Genomic DNA, 17,029 nt, shown 5'->3' with positions numbered 1-17,029 from the left:
GAGGTAAAACGTTCCAGTATTGATGAGGTAGAGTTCCAGTGTTGATGAGGTAAGAAGTTCCAGTATTGATGAGGTAAGAAGTTCCAGTATTGATGAGGTAGAGTTCCAGTGTTGATGAGGTAAGAAGTTCCAGTGTTGATGAGGTAAGAAGTTCCAGTATTGATGAGGTAGAGTTCCAGTGTTGATGAGGTAAGAAGTTCCAGTATTGATGAAGAAGTTCCAGTATTGATGAGGTAGAGTTCCAGTATTGATGAAGTAAGAAGCTCCGGTATTAATGAGGTAAGAAGTTCCAGTATTGATGAGTTAAAACGTTCCAGTATTGATGAAGAAGTTCCAGTATTGATGAGGTAGAGTTCCAGTATTGATGAAGAAGTTCCAGTATTGATGAGGTAGAGTTCCAGTGTTGATGAGGTAAGAAGTTCCAGTATTGATGAAGAAGTTCCGGTATTGATGAAGAAGTTCCAGTATTGATGAGGTAGAGTTCCAGTGTTGATGAGGTAGAGTTCCAGTATTGATGAAGTAAGAAGTTCCAGTATTGATGAAGTAAGAAGTTCCGGTATTGATGAAGTAAGAATTTCCAGTATTGATGAGGTAAGAAGTTCCAGTATTGATGAGGTAAGAAGTTCCAGTATTGATGAAGTTCCAGTATTGATGAGGTAGAGTTCCAGTATTGATGAAGTAAGAAGTTCCAGTATTGATGAGATAAGAAATTCCAGTATTGATGAAGAAGTTCCAGTATTGATGAGGTAAGAAGTTCCAGTATTGATGAAGTAAGAAGTTCCCATATTGATGAGGTAAGAAGTTCCAGTATTGATTAAGTAAGTTCCAGTAATGATGAGGTAGAGTTCCAGTATTGATGAAGTAAGAAGTTCCAGTATTGATTAAGTAAGTTCCAGTAATGATGAGGTAGAGTTCCAGTATTGATGAAGTAAGTTCCAGTATTGATGAGGTAAGAAGTTCCAGTATTGATTAAGTAAGTTCCAGTAATGATGAGGTAGAGTTCCAGTATTGATGAAGTAAGAAGTTCCAGTATTCATGAAGAAGTGCCAGTATTGATGAGGTAAGAAGTTCCAGTATTGATGAAGAAGTGCCAGTATTGATGAAGTAAGAAGTTCCAGTATTGATGAGGTAGAGTTCCAGTATTGATAAAGTAAGAAGTTCCGGTATTGATGAGGTAAGGAGTTCCAGTATTGATGAAGTAAGAAGTTCCAGTATTGATGAAGTAAGAAGTTCCAGTATTGATGAAGTAAGAAGTTCCAGTATTGATGAAATAAGAAGTTCCAGTATTGATGAAGTAAGAAGTTCCAGTATTGATGAAGTAAGAAGTTCCAGTATTGATGAAGTAAGAAGTTCCAGTATTGATGAAATAAGAAGTTCCAGTATTGATGAAGTAAGAAGTTCCAGTATTGATGAGGTGAGAAGTTCCAGTATTGATGAGGTGAGAAGTTCCAGTATTGATGAAGTAAGAAGTTCCAGTATTGATGAAGTAAGACGTTCCAGTATTGATGTAGTAAGAAGTTGCAGTATTGATGAAGTAAGAAGTTCCAGTATTGATGAAGTAAGACGTTCCAGTATTGATGTAGTGAGAAGTTCCAGTATTGATGAAGTAAGAAGTTCCAGTATTGATGAAGTAAGAAGTTCCAGTATTGATGAAGTAAGAAGTTCCAGTATTGATGAAGTAAGAAGTTCCAGTATTGATGAAGTTCCAGTATTGATGAAGTAAGAAGTTCCAGTATTGATGAAGTAAGAAGTTCCAGTATTGATGAAGTAAGAAGTTCCAGTATTGATGAAATAAGAAGTTCCAGTATTGATGAAGTAAGAAGTTCCAGTATTGATGAAGTAAGAAGTTCCAGTATTGATGAAGTAAGAAGTTCCAGTATTGATGAAGTTCCAGTATTGATGAAGTAAGAAGTTCCAGTATTGATGAAGTAAGAAGTTCCAGTATTGATGAAGTAAGAAGTTCCAGTATTGATGAAATAAGAAGTTCCAGTATTGATGAAGTAAGAAGTTCCAGTATTGATGAAGTAAGAAGTTCCAGTATTGATGAAGTAAGAAGTTCCAGTATTGATGAAGTTCCAGTATTGATGAAGTTCCAGTATTGATGAAGTCTGCCCTACAAAGGCTAAGAGCAGTATCAGCAAAAACGCCAAACTGAGAAAAACAGCTTTTTGTGTTTTTCTTACGCCAAATATAAGCATCTAATTAAATTTAACAACAAAGGGTACAATTAGATAGATCAAAGGGAGGTGAATATTAAACATTTAGTTTTTTTGACAGTCAGGCAAAATTTGGTAGTTTTATAGGCTATACTGCGCTTTGCCTTTGCATTACTGTGTATACATGGCCATTCAATAACATATAGCAGTAAGTGTAGCAAGTGATCATAATCACTTGCTTATATCATAAATCATAAATCACCAAAACCTATGCACACAGCTGCAGCAGCTGCTTATAGTTGTCAAAAGTACAGTATATCTTAATTATAACCAAACTATTAAAATTATGTGGCATATTATGTAAACCCCCGTTTTATTTTTTTTATTTTTTTATTGACCGTTTTCTCCATCTTCATTCTTTCTGCTAAGCTGTGACTTTCCATCCCCTTTGGCATTATAATCATATTTTTCAAAAAACAAACAAACAAAAAACACGCGTTATTAGATTAATATATTTTACTTGTATCACAAAAGTGCTGTTTTTTTTATGGCAATCATTAACGTATTGCTTTTATTTCAGTTTGGGATAGGTCTTCACATGTAATTACAAACAGTTTAAGTTTAATCATTCAGGGAATCAATATATCAATAAATGAAATATGAGCTATATACATATACAGTATGCTATAAAACCTGACTCATGCCACACAAAGGCAAACTGCAGTATCATAGTGAAACCAAGCCAGACTGCAAGGCAGACTGCAGTACGGGCAGATACTGCATTCTGCCTTGGTTTCACTCTACTTTTCAATACAATACTGCAACTAAAAAATGTAAATTTATATAAGAAATTTATTAGGTAGCCATATGAAATTTTAACAGATTGTAGAGCAGATCCTGCACTTTTTATTTGTGCAAAAAAGATTTTTGTGAAAAATTGAAGATACTGCTCTTAGCCTTTGTAAGGCAGAAGTAAGAAGTTCCAGTATTGATGAAGTAAGAAGTTTCAGTATTGATGAAGTAAGAAGTTTCAGTATTGATGAGGTAAGAAGTTCCAGTATTGATGAGGTAAGAAGTTCCAGTATTGATGAAGTAAGAAGTTTCAGTATTGATGAAGTAAGAAGTTTCAGTATTGATGAGGTGAGAAGTTCCAGTATTGATGAAGTTCCAGTATTGATGAGGTAAGAAGTTTCAGTATTGATGAAGTAAGAAGTTCCAGTATTGATGAGGTAAGAAGTTCCAGTATTGATGAGGTAAGAAGTTCCATTATTGATGAGGTAAGAAGTTCCGGTATTGATGAAGAAGTGCTAGTATTGATGAGGTAAGAAGTTCCGGTATTGATTAAGAAGTGCTGGTATTGATGAGGTAAGAAGTTCCAGTATTGATGAAGAAGTTCCAGTATTGATGAAGTAAGAAGTTCCAGTATTGATGAGGTAAGAAGTTCCAGTATTGATGAGGTAAGAAGTTCCAGTATTGATGAAGAAGTTCCAGTATTGATGAAGTAAGAAGTTCCAGTATTGATGAGGTAAGAAGTTCCAGTATTGATGAGGTAAGAAGTTCCAGTATTGATGAAGAAGTTCCAGTATTGATGAAGTAAGAAGTTCCAGTATTGATGAAGTAAGAAGTTCCAGTATTGATGAGGTAAGAAGTTACGGTATTGATGAAGAAGTGCTAGTATTGATGAGGTAAGAAGTTCCGGTATTGATTAAGAAGTGCTGGTATTGATGAGGTAAGAAGTTCCAGTATTGATGAAGAAGTTCCAGTATTGATGAAGTAAGAAGTTCCAGTATTGATGAGGTAAGAAGTTCCAGTATTGATGAGGTAAGAAGTTCCAGTATTGATGAAGTAAGAAGTTCCATTATTGATGAGGTAAGAAGTTCCGGTATTGATGAAGAAGTGCTAGTATTAATGAGGTAAGAAGTTCCGGTATTGATTAAGAAGTGCTGGTATTGATGAGGTAAGAAGTTCCAGTATTGATGAAGTAAGAAGTTCCAGTATTGATGAAGTAAGAAGTTTCAGTATTTATGAAGTAAGAAGTTCCTGTATTGATGAAGTAAGAAGTTCCAGTATTGATGAGGTAAGAAGTTCCAGTATTGATGAAATAAGAAGTTCCAGTATTGATGAAGTAAGAAGTTCTAGTATTGATGAGGTAAGAAGTTCCAGTATTGATGAAATAAGACTTTCCAGTATTGATGGGGTAAGAAGTTCCAGTATTGATGAGGTAAGGAGTTCCAGTATTGATGAAGTAAGAAGTTCCAGTATTGATGAAGTAAGAAGTTTCAGTATTGATGAAGAAAGAAGTTTCAGTATTGATGAAGTAAGAAGTTCCAGTATTGATGAGCTAAGAAGTTCCTGTATTGATGAAGTAAGAAGTTCCAGTATTGATGAAGTAAGACGTTCCAGTATTGATGTAGTAAGAAGTTCCAGTATTGATGAAGTAAGAAGTTCCAGTATTGATGAAGTAAGAAGTTTCAGTATTGATGAAGTAAGAAGTTCCAGTATTGATGAAGTAAGAAGTTCCAGTATTGATGAAGTAAGAAGTCCCTGTATTGATGAAGTAAGAAGTTCCAGTAGTGATGAAGTAAGACGTTCCAGTATTGATGTAGTAAGAAGTTCCAGTATTGATGAAGTAAGAAGTTTCAGTATTGATGAAGTAAGAAGTTTCAGTATTGATGAAGTAAGAAGTTTCAGTATTGATGAAGTAAGAAGTTTCAGTATTGATGAAGTAAGAAGTTCCAGTATTGATGAAGTAAGAAGTTCCAGTATTGATGAAGTAAGACGTTCCAGTATTGATGTAGTAAGAAGTTCCAGTATTGATGAAGTAAGAAGTTTCAGTATTGATGAAGTAAGAAGTTTCAGTATTGATGAAGTAAGAAGTTCCAGTATTGATGAAGTAAGAAGTTTCAGTATTGATGAAGTAAGAAGTTCCAGTATTGATGAGCTAAGAAGTTCCTGTATTGATGAAGTAAGAAGTTCCAGTATTGATGAAGTAAGACGTTCCAGTATTGATGTAGTAAGAAGTTCCAGTATTGATGAAGTAAGAAGTTCCAGTATTGATGAGGTAAGGAGTTCCAGTATTGATGGGGTAAGAAGTTCCAGTATTGATGAAGTAAGAAGTTCCAGTATTGATGAGGTAAGGAGTTCCATTATTGATGGGGTAAGAAGTTCCAGTATTGATGAGGTAAGAAGTTCCAGTATTGATGAGGTAAGGAGTTCCAGTATTGATGAGGTAAGAAGTTCCAGTATTGATGAAGTAAGAAGTTCCAGTATTGATGAGGTAAGGAGTTCCAGTATTGATGAAGTAAGAAGTTTCAGTATTGATGAAGTAAGAAGTTCCAGTATTGATGAAGTAAGAGTCTGGGCTGATGTTCACTATAGGTGAGCAACCGGTTCACATGCATGTGTCATAAAAAATCCTCAACCTACATTAAAGGTACACTATGTATTTTTTGTACAATATTAACCAAATTTAAATAATGAGTCAATACATCATTAATGCATACATTTTGTGGTAAAGTGTGGGAGTGGAAGAGGTTAGTTGATTGTGTGTGTGTGTGTGTGTGTGTGTGTGTGTGTGTGTGTGTGTGTGTGTGTGTGTGTGTGTGTGTGTGTGTGTGTGTGTGTGTGTGTGTGTGTGTGTGTGTGTGTGTGTGTGTGTGTGTGTGTGTGTGTGTGTGTGTGTGTGTGTGTGTGTGAGCGTGTGTGTGTGTGTGTGTGTGTGTGTGTGTGTGTGTTTGTCTGAGAACAGAGGAGATTCTGCTGGAGAAAAGAGTAAGTAAACTTTATTTCTATAGCACCTTTCACAGACAAGAAGGGTCACAAAGTGCTTAACACACAACATACAAAACCATATGGCTAGTTAAATGCTTGTCTAAAAAGATGTGTCTTAAGGTGTTTTCTAAAAGTTTCCACGGAGTCCAAAGCTCTCAAGGCTAATGGAAGAGTGTTCCAGAGCCTTGGAGCCATCACACAGAAACCACGATCACCTCTTGTTTTAAAACGTGTTCTGGGAACAGTTAAAAGGTACCAGAAGTGTATGCGTGCAATATATTCTGGATGTAAGAGGGAGCTTGACCATGCAAGGCTCTGTAAGTAATGGTTAAAAATTTTAACTGCACTCTAAAACTAATTGGAAGCCAATGAAGAGCCTTAAGCACAGGTGTAATATCTGATCTCCTGTTGGTCTTTGACAAAAGTCTTGCAGCTGCATTCTGTACAACTTGCAGTTTGTCCATAGAGGATTTGTTTACAGTACATTGCAATAATCCAGATGAGAAGAAATAAAACCATGAACAAGCATCTCCATCTCTTTTTTAGAAACCACAGATCTAATCTTAGCGATGTTCCTGAGATGGAAAAAAACAGGAACGAACCACAGATTTAACATGACTGCTAAGAAAACACATAGATTTATCAAAAATGACACCCAGATTTCGCACAACATTATAGTCCGAGGATGATAGCGCGCCAATGGCCTGCCTAATCTCAGGAGTAATGTTGTCTGGGGCAAAAATGAGCACCTCAGTTTTGTCTGGATTTAGTTGCAGAAAGTTGTCTGCCATCCATTTATTAATGGAGGCTAAGCAATTGTGCAACAAGGACAGTTTGTCCAGCCTATCAGGGCTAAAAGATAAATATAATTGAATATCATCAGCATAACAATGGTAAGATATTTCTCCAAAACTACGAATAATCTTTCTGAGAGGAAGCATATACAGACTGAACAGCAGGGGGCCAAGCACAGAACCTTGGGGCACACCACAGGACAAAGGAGCAGAGTCTGACATATATGTTCCTATGGACACAGAGAAACCAATCCAGAGCTGATCCAGTAATGCCCACAGTTGTTTTCAGTCTATCAATCAGAGTGCAGTGATCAACAGTATCAAACGCAGCACTGAGATCTAATAGAACCAGCACAGAGCATTTACCCCCATTAGCAACCATCAAAACATCTTTTGAGACCCTAAGGAGGGCAGTCTCAGTTGAATGTTTTTTTTACGCAAACCCGACTGAAACTTATCAAAGATATTATGAGAATCCAAAACATTATTTAGCTGGTTCGCAACAACCTTTTCTAGAATCTTAGAAAGAAAAGACAATTTAGAAATAGGTCGTTTCCAAATGAAGCTGCATCAAGATTGTTCTTTTTCAAGATAGGCTGAACAACAGCATGCTTTAAACAGATAGGGACCTGGCCCAGCTGAAGAGATACGTTTAAAATTTAAACCAAACATGGGCTAAGATGATGTATGGATTTTAAAAGCAAAGTTGTAGGTAAAATATCAACAGGGCTTTGAGAAGTCTCATCGTGCCCACTAATTTAATGATGTCATTCAGGGTAATGGGGCAGAAGGAGTCCAGTATTGAGGGTCTGTGATATTCAACTATATGGTGGTTTGCTGATGGAACAAAGCCTGCCCTGACAGCTCTAACCTTGTCCACAAAATGAAACAAAAAGTGGTTGCAGTCAACATTTGAAAACACAGGGACAATACATGCAGCAGGAGAAACAATGTTGTTAATATTTTCAAAGAGAGCTTTAGGATTTTTTTTACAGGCAGATATCAGATTAGTAAAATAAGAGGCTCTAGCATCCTTAATCATTTCGTGTAAGTCCATTAAGAGCTCTTTAAGATACAAGCGGTGGACTTGTAGCTGAGTTGGTTTCCATAAGCGCTCAGTTCTCCGACAGACACGACAGACAATACGGGATGTATTAACAGAGGAAATTTAGGATTTTAAGAGAGCGATACAGAGCTCGTAATAAAACAAGAATCAACATCAGATTGGCTTCAGGAGATGAAGAACTGAGGGATTGTAAATGTGTGATAATGATGGTGTTTTATTACTCTACAAGAGAGTAAGGTGTTTTATTGAACAGATAAACTCATTTGTATCTCTCCAACAGAGTTCACTGTAAAGATTATCTATTGTGAAGATTGTTACGTTCCACGTGTATTTGTGTGTGTGTTTCTGTTCTGTCTCCATTCATTACTTTCAGGTGGTGACCGAGCATTGGCTGTTTGCGGGCACGTGACGTCATTGTGGGGGCGTCATCATCTGTTCGACCAATCCATTGCTGTGCCATGAGTTTAAAAGGCCCATCCACAACTAGGAAGACAGATCCTCGCCAGATCTCACCCAACTTGCGCGTTCTGAGCACATTGTCGAAACCACTACCACGATTCACGCTTATTGTCTTTATTGTTGTTGATTTGAGTAAATGCTTTTGCCTGACCTGAGTTTTAGTAAGACACTAAAAGATGCCTAGCCGATCCGCTTACATCTGGAGCATTGAGTTCTCTGTTGCGAAATCATATGACGGGAGGTAGGAATCATTGTTGTGTTAGGTATGCGTGGAGTGTTCGCCATTCTTGTATTTCTGTTTTTATTTAGTGTAGTTTAATTAAGGCGGCGTATTCCGCTGAAGAACTCGGTTTTGTTTCTATTTTTCTTTTGTGGCAGTTAGTTTAACGGGTACACTTAAAATTAGATATCAGTTATGTTTTGCTTATTTCAATAATTTGGCGACACTCTTGTCTTTGTTTTCTCGTGTATTATTTTTCTTTCTGAACAATCTTGTTATTTAATTTAGGTGAACATGTTTAAAGCTTTCATTCAAAGAGAATAAACGTTTTCTCTTAACGTTTAATTGAAGTTTCTTGGTTGTTCTTCCTGCATCCACACACATCAACAGTGTCTCACATAAATGTTATGTATTCATCCCCTTATACATCTTTAAACACGTAACAAGATCATTTCATTATGGTTGTTGTGCTGGAGTTTATTCTTAAGGACGTATCGTGTCTATTAATGAGTAAAACTACAGTAACTCTTCAGCTTCAGCTTGAGATCTTTCATCTAAACTGGTTATATCTCTAGCAGTGAATGTTTATGAACAGCAGGAGAATCATATTCATCCTCAGAGCCGAAGCACAACCACAATATTCATCCGCTCGGAGCCGAAGCACAACCACAATATTCATTCGCTCGGAGCCGAAGCACAACCACAATATTCATCCCCTCGGAGCCGAAGCACAACCACAATATTCATCCTCAGAGCCGAAGCACAACCACAATATTCATCCGCTCGGAGCCGAAGCACAACCACAATATTCATCCGCTCGGAGCCGAAGCACAACCACAATATTCATCCTCAGAGCCGAAGCACAACCACAATATTCATCCGCTCAGAGCCGAAGCACAACCACAATATTCATCCGCTCGGAGCCGAAGCACAACCACAATATTCATCCGCTCGGAGCCGAAGCACAACCACAATATTCATCCGCTCGGAGCTGAAGCACAACCACAATATTCATCCGCTCGGAGCCGAAGCACAACCACAATATTCATCCCCTCGGAGCCGAAGCACAACCACAATATTCATCCGCTCGGAGCCGAAGCACAACCACAATATTCATCCGCTCGGAGCCGAAGCACAACCACAATATTCATCCGCTCAGAGCCGAAGCACAACCACAATATTCATCCGCTCGGAGCCGAAGCACAACCACAATATTCATCCGCTCGGAGCCGAAGCACAACCCCAATATTCATCCGCTCGGAGCCGAAGCACAACCACAATATTCATCCTCAGAGCCGAAGCACAACCACAATATTCATCCGCTCGGAGCCGAAGCACAACCACAATATTCATCCGCTCGGAGCCGAAGCACAACCACAATATTCATCCGCTCGGAGCTGAAGCACAACCACAATATTCATCCGCTCGGAGCCGAAGCACAACCACAATATTCATCCGCTCGGAGCTGAAGCACAACCACAATATTCATCCGCTCGGAGCCGAAGCACAACCACAATATTCATCCGCTCGGAGCCGAAGCACAACCACAATATTCATCCTCAGAGCCGAAGCACAACCACAATATTCATCCGCTCAGAGCCGAAGCACAACCACAATATTCATCCGCTCGGACCCGAAGCACAACCACAATATTCATCCGCTCGGAGCTGAAGCACAACCACAATATTCATCCGCTCAGAGCCGAAGCACAACCACAATATTCATCCGCTCGGAGCTGAAGCACAACCACAATATTCATCCGCTCGGAGCCGAAGCACAACCACAATATTCATCCGCTCGGAGCCGAAGCACAACCACAATATTCATCCGCTCGGAGCTGAAGCACAACCACAATATTCATCCGCTCGGAGCCGAAGCACAGCCACAATATTCATCCGCTCGGAGCCGAAGCACAACCACAATATTCATCCTCAGAGCCGAAGCACAACCACAATATTCATCCGCTCAGAGCCGAAGCACAACCACAATATTCATTCGTTTGGAGCCGAAGCACAACCACAATATTCATCCGCTGAGAGCCGAAGCACAACCACAATATTCATCCGCTCAGAGCCGAAGCACAACCACAATATTCATCCGCTCGGACCCGAAGCAAAACCACAATATTCATCCGCTCAGAGCCGAAGCACAACCACAATATTCATCCGCTCAGAGCCGAAGCACAACCACAATATTCATTCGCTCGGAGCCGAAGCACAACCACAATATTCATCCGCTGAGAGCCGAAGCACAACCACAATATTCATCCGCTCAGAGCCGAAGCACAACCACAATATTCATCCGCTGAGAGCCGAAGCACAACCACAATATTCATCCGCTCAGAGCCGAAGCACAACCACAATATTCATCCGCTCGGAGCCGAAGCACAACCACAATATTCATCCGCTCAGAGCCGAAGCACAACCACAATATTCATCCGCTCGGAGCCGAAGCACAACCACAATATTCATCCGCTCGGAGCCGAAGCACAACCACAATATTCATCCGCTCAGAGCCGAAGCACAACCACAATATTGATCCGCTCGGAGCCAAACCACAACCACAATATTCATCCGCTCGGAGCCGAAGCACAACCACAATATTCATCCGCTCGGAGCCGAAGCACAACCACAATATTCATCCGCTCGGAGCCGAAGCACAACCACAATATTCATCCGCTCAGAGCCGAAGCACAACCACAACCACAATATTCATCCGCTCAGAGCCGAAGCACAACCACAATATTCATCCGCTCGGAGCCAAAGCACAACCACACCACAATATTCATCCGCTCAGAGCCGAAGCACAACCACAATATTCATCCGCTCAGAGCCGAAGCACAACCACAATATTCATCCGCTGAGAGCCGAAGCAAAACCACAATATTCATCCGCTCAGAGCCGAAGCACAACCACAATATTCATCCGCTCAGAGCCGAAGCACAACCACAATATTCATTCGCTCGGAGCCGAAGCACAACCACAATATTCATCCGCTCGGAGCCGAAGCACAACCACAATATTCATCCGCTCGGAGCCGAAGCACAACCACAATATTCATCCGCTCAGAGCCGAAGCACAACCACAATATTCATCCGCTCGGAGCCGAAGCACAACCACAATATTCATCCGCTCGGAGCCGAACCACAACCACAATATTCATCCGCTCGGAGCCGAAGCACAACCACAATATTCATCCGCTCTGAGCCGAAGCACAACCACAACCACAATATTCATCCGCTCAGAGCCGAAGCACATCCACAATATTGATCCGCTCGGAGCCAAACCACAACCACAATATTTATCCGCTCGGAGCCGAAGCACAACCACAATATTCATCCGCTCAGAGCCGAAGCACAACCACAACCAAAATATTCATCCGCTCAGAGCCGAACCACAACCACAATATTGATCCGCTCGGAGCCAAACCACAACCACAATATTCATCCGCTCGGAGCCGAAGCACAACCACAATATTCATCCGCTCGGAGCCGAAGCACAACCACAATATTCATCCGCTCGGAGCCGAAGCACAACCACAATATTCATCCGCTCAGAGCCGAAGCACAACCACAATATTCATCCGCTCGGAGCCGAAGCACAACCACAATATTCATCCGCTCAGAGCCGAAGCACAACCACAATATTCATCAGCTCGGAGCTGAAGCACAACCACAATATTCATCCGCTCGGAGCCGAAGCACAACCACAATATTCATCCGCTCGGAGCCGAAGCACAACCACAATATTCATCCGCTCGGAGCTGAAGCACAACCACAATATTCATCCGCTCAGAGCCGAAGCACAACCACAATATTCATCCGCTCAGAGCCGAAGCACAACCACAATATTCATCCGCTCGGAGCTGAAGCACAACCACAATATTCATCCGCTCAGAGCCGAAGCACAACCACAATATTCATCCGCTCAGAGCCGAAGCACAACCACAACATTCATCCGCTCGGAGCTGAAGCACAACCACAATATTCATCCGCTCGGAGCTGAAGCACAACCACAATATTCATCCGCTCGGAGCCGAAGCACAGCCACAATATTCATCCGCTCAGAGCCGAAGCACAACCACAACAATGTTCTTCCGCCGAATACATGCAGTTTTGTTTTTAACCCCTAGAGGGACAAAAGTTACATTGTGTATCAATAAGTTAAAATGACACTTATTTTTGAATGTTCTCTGAATGTTTTTTTCTTTGTCATTCAATTAATCCAAAATGATGTGAACGTTACTTTTGAATGTTCTTTGAATACATGTAGTAACAGTTAAAAAACATTAGACGAACATCCAGCTAAATATTAATGCAAAAAAAATTTTTTTAATTAACGGTGTATAAATAACGTTTTTGTGCAAATGTTTTGAGAACATTATTAAATACCAGATAACTTTCACCAAATGTTCTTTTAACGTTGCTGGAAGAACGTTTGCTCATAACTTTGAGAGAACCTTATAAACACAGTCACCTATTGACATTTCATTGACAGTCTCTGCAATCCCAGAGAAAGAGCCAATGGAACTATATGAAATGGCATTCTGCATATGGCTTGAATGACTGTATTTTCCCGTCAGTAATAATCTGAGATATGTTAGTCAGTGGTTGCATTGGTTTGAGTAAACAGACTCGGACCCACTGAAAATCAGCACCTGCTCCATCACTCTTTTCTAGTCCTTTGAATATCTCTGTTTGTTTACATTGCTCATTTGCATAGACTGGGCTGAAGCTGTATCCTGATTGGCTGCTGAGCGGAGCTTTGAGTGACAGCAGGCAAATACAATCAAATGAAGCATCTGTTCAATCGCAGCAAAGATATGGACAAAAAAGGGCATATTTTAGTTTCTTCTCTGCTATAGGACCAGAGAACCCCGGACCTGTGCACTCTATCTGGACTAAACACACCCGTTTTAATCTATCTGAGGAGAGCCTTCTTCAAACATCACCGTTTGGACTTCAAGGTAACTATTCAAACTTAAAATTAATGTTGCTTTAACAATATTCAACTGAAATTAAAACTATTTTACATTGAGCTAAATATAATAAAACATTCAGTAGTGGGCAAAAGTGATACCTGGCCTAGGAAATAGACATATTCACACTTTATTCAAATATTATTATAAATGTGTTAAAGATTTTGTCAACATATTGCGTACTTGTGCTTTGAGTCAATTGTTTTCTATGTGATAATAACGTAATGAAACATTGTGCAACAATTTTTGGCCACATGCAAAAACAAGAGTGAACCAACTAAATATTAATAACTGATTATGTTTGCTTTTTCCTGGCAGCTTTTTGTTTTTCTATGCAATTTTCATTAAAAAAAAATTGCATAGTAAAATAAAACATGTTGTAGTTTTTCCCTTTTCTTACCAAATAATTTTGTCAGATAAACCTTAACCAAGTTTAGTGTTTTGTTCTTCCCTCATACATTTTTTTTTGTTTGTTGAAATAATCTAAAATATTTCCTCATATTTTGATGGTTCATTAAATTTGTAGAGTCATTAAAAACAAATCTCCCCTCCGGACATCACTTTTACTTCTTCAACATGAAGGAAGGTCTAATGATAGTGAATTAAAGGTGTGTGTTCTGTGTGGTGTGTGTTTTATTGTTTGTGTTGTTAGTGTTGAAAGATGCAGCAAACGTTCCGAGCCGTCACACACTCCCCAGGAACACTCATCTGGAGGATCGAGGTGGGTTTCATCGGTGAAAGAATCATTTAATACATAATCTACTGAAGAAACGTATGCATGAAGAATGTTTTCGCTGCTGTTGATCTTTTGATCAAGCATATTATAAAGACATTTTTAAATTCCCACTCAATACAGCCTGCAATGTGCAGTTTGCATATATAATGTACGAGAATATAAGCCAACTATTGTATTAATGATGGGATGTACAGTATGGGAAACTTGTTTGGGAAATGTCCCGCCCCTTTCCATAACCGCCAGTTTAACACACTACTAACTAACTCAACCAGGCCCCGCCCCTTAATTCTGCGTATGAATTATTATAATGAGGAATATTGTGACGTGTTCGTTTCCGGGAGAAACTCAAGACTACAATGGAGGCGTTTCGGGAGTTCAGGAACACTGACACTGATATAGAGGAGAACTGGAGCTTGTTCATGATCAAACAGCAACATCACACACTAAACACAGATGGAGAAAAGCTGAATATTTGCTCTTTAAGGATCAATTCTTCTCTGAAGCTCATTTCATTTTCCATTTTTCATTTGCCATTAGGAGTGTGAATACTTTATCAGGCCTCTTTCCTTATTCTGGATTTTTTCTCTGGTGTTCTTATGAAATGCAGTAAAGCTTAATTTTTACAATATTGAATGCAAGTGAATACCAATTAAAGGAGTAGGCAAGGCAAGGCAAGGCAAGTTTATTTATATAGCACATTTCATACACAATGGTAATTCAAAGTGCTTTACATAGAAGAAATTAAAATAATCAAAACAAATAATAATAATTACAACAGTTTAGAATAAAAAATAAAGTTCAGTAAAAACAGTCGGACGAACAGTGGCACAGTGCTCATTCAGTAAATGCATAGCTAAACAGAAGTGTTTTGAGTCTGGATTTGAATGTGACTACTGTAGGAGCACATCTGATCTCCTCTGGAAGCTGTTCCAGTATAATAGCTAAAAGCAGACTTAGAGTGAACCCTTGGTATTTCTAGCTGATGTGATCCTAATGATCTGAGTGATCTGTTGGGTTTATATTCAGTGAGCATATCTGCAGTATATTGAGGTCCTAGCCCATTGAATGATTTATATACCAGTAATAATACTTTAAAATCAATCCTAAATGTAACTGGGAGCCAGTGTAAAAAAACTGGTGTGATGTGTTCATATTTTCTGGTTCTGCTCAGGATCCTGGCAGCAGCGTTCTGTATGAGCTGCAACTGTCTTATGGTCTTTTTAGGAAGGCCAGTGAGGAGTCCATTACAGTAATCCACCCTGCTGGTGATGAAAGCATGCACAAGTTTCTCTAAGTCTTGATTGGAAACAAAGCATCTAATTCTTGAAATATTTTTCAGATGATAGTATGCAGATTTAGTTATTGCTTTGACATGACTACTGAAACTAAGGTCTGACTCTAGAGACACACCAAGATTCCTCACTTGTTTTTTAGTTGTTAGACCCCTAGAGTCAAGGTATGCATTCACCTTGAGAACTTCATCTTTGTTTCCAAACGCAATGACTTCAGTTTTTTGACTTCACTTTTGTGACTTCACTTCGGCACATTCAACTGTTGACTTCATCAATGCATTGGCACAGGGAGTCAATGGGGCTGTAGTCGTTAGGCGATAGGGCTAAGTAGAGCTGTGTGTCGTCTGCATAGCTGTGGTAAGAGATTGGGTTCTTTCTCATTATTTGGCTCATTGGGAGCATATATAGGTTGAATAGGAGTGGTGCAAGAATTGAGCCTTGTGGGACTGAGCCCACGCATAAATGCTGAGACTAGCCTTAGTTTACCCAGGGGGATTTCATCCAACTCTCTATGAGCGGCAATAGCAGCAACGTATACTCTCAGAGTGGTAGCGGGCGCTCCAGAAGCAAACTTCTCCTGTAGGAACTCCAGCACTGAACCCACCGGGCAGCTGACTGGATCCATAGCATGTGTCAAACACCATGACTCAAAAACCTTCCACTTGGAGGAATACAGCCTTCTCGTGGAAAGGGCTCTCGCATTCGCAATGGTCTCCTGGACGTCAGCGGGAAGACCAAAGCTCAAAGCTAGCGGCCTCTGATGGGCCATATACGCATAGGTGCCAAATGTCAGGGTGAGGATGCCATACCCTGCCCTGAAGCTGCAGATCCTCCCTGACCAGAATCTGGGAGCCCAGAAGAGGAGCTAACTCCGAGAACCATGGCTGGGACGGCCAGAATGGGGCTACAAGTAGGAGACGGGTTCCACTTTCTCTCACCCTGGACAGAACCGCTGGATCAATTTGACAGCCGGGAATGCATAAAGGTTCTGCATCGGCCATGGGTGGGTGAATGCATCTATTCCCAACGGTGCTGGGGGGCTCAGGGAGAACCAAAGTGGGCATTGGGACGACTCCTGTGATGCAAAGAGGTCCACTTCCGCTTTTCCGAACACGTCCCAAATCAGGGCTACTGTTTGACGGTTCAACATCCACTCCAGATTGTGTACATTTATGTACATTTTATGGTTAGTGATGTCACTATCCCGGGAGGAAGCTCGTGTAGTTCCTACCAGCAGTTTGTTGTAGTCCTTAAAAAGCGATTTCTGTAAAAGTAAATCTCTCCCTTTGGTTTGGACTTTGAACGTTGTAACTTTGCAGATGTTGTTTATGCTCAAACAGCAACACTACACACTAACTACAGTTAGAAAAGGGAAATCATAATCAACCACCCCTTTAAATCAAAGATTTTGGACAATGTTTTCTAGCCAATTTCACTGATTTTCTTTTCTCCAGAAAATGGATCTTGTTTTGGTCCCGGAAAAGTTCCACGGCCAGTTCTATGACGGAGACTGTTATCTGCTGCTCTCGGTGAGTGTGCTCTTCAGATTCTGCAGATG

The 17,029-nt window shown here is 40.2% G+C and overlaps 1 protein-coding gene across 1 annotated transcript in view; it reads left to right on the top strand.

The window, feature by feature from the left end:
• The first annotated feature begins 13,011 nt into the window (after positions 1-13,011).
• The window catches only part of avil (advillin), a 32,722-nt gene continuing 28,704 nt past the window's right edge, over positions 13,012-17,029 (top strand). The window contains exons 1-3 of the mRNA XM_056239418.1: positions 13,012-13,431; positions 14,096-14,164; positions 16,926-17,000. Coding sequence (XP_056095393.1) covers positions 14,105-14,164; positions 16,926-17,000 — 135 coding nt within the window. The 5' untranslated portion in view covers positions 13,012-13,431; positions 14,096-14,104. The remainder of the gene's footprint in view (positions 13,432-14,095; positions 14,165-16,925; positions 17,001-17,029) is intronic.

This window comes from Rhinichthys klamathensis, unplaced genomic scaffold (assembly GCF_029890125.1).
Source record: "Rhinichthys klamathensis goyatoka isolate OS25496 unplaced genomic scaffold, OSU_Roscu_1.1 h1tg000562l_1, whole genome shotgun sequence".
NCBI classification, from domain to species: domain Eukaryota; kingdom Metazoa; phylum Chordata; class Actinopteri; order Cypriniformes; family Leuciscidae; genus Rhinichthys; species Rhinichthys klamathensis.
The sequence above is the reverse complement of the archived record's forward strand: the minus strand, read 5'-3'. Positions and strand labels throughout refer to the sequence as shown.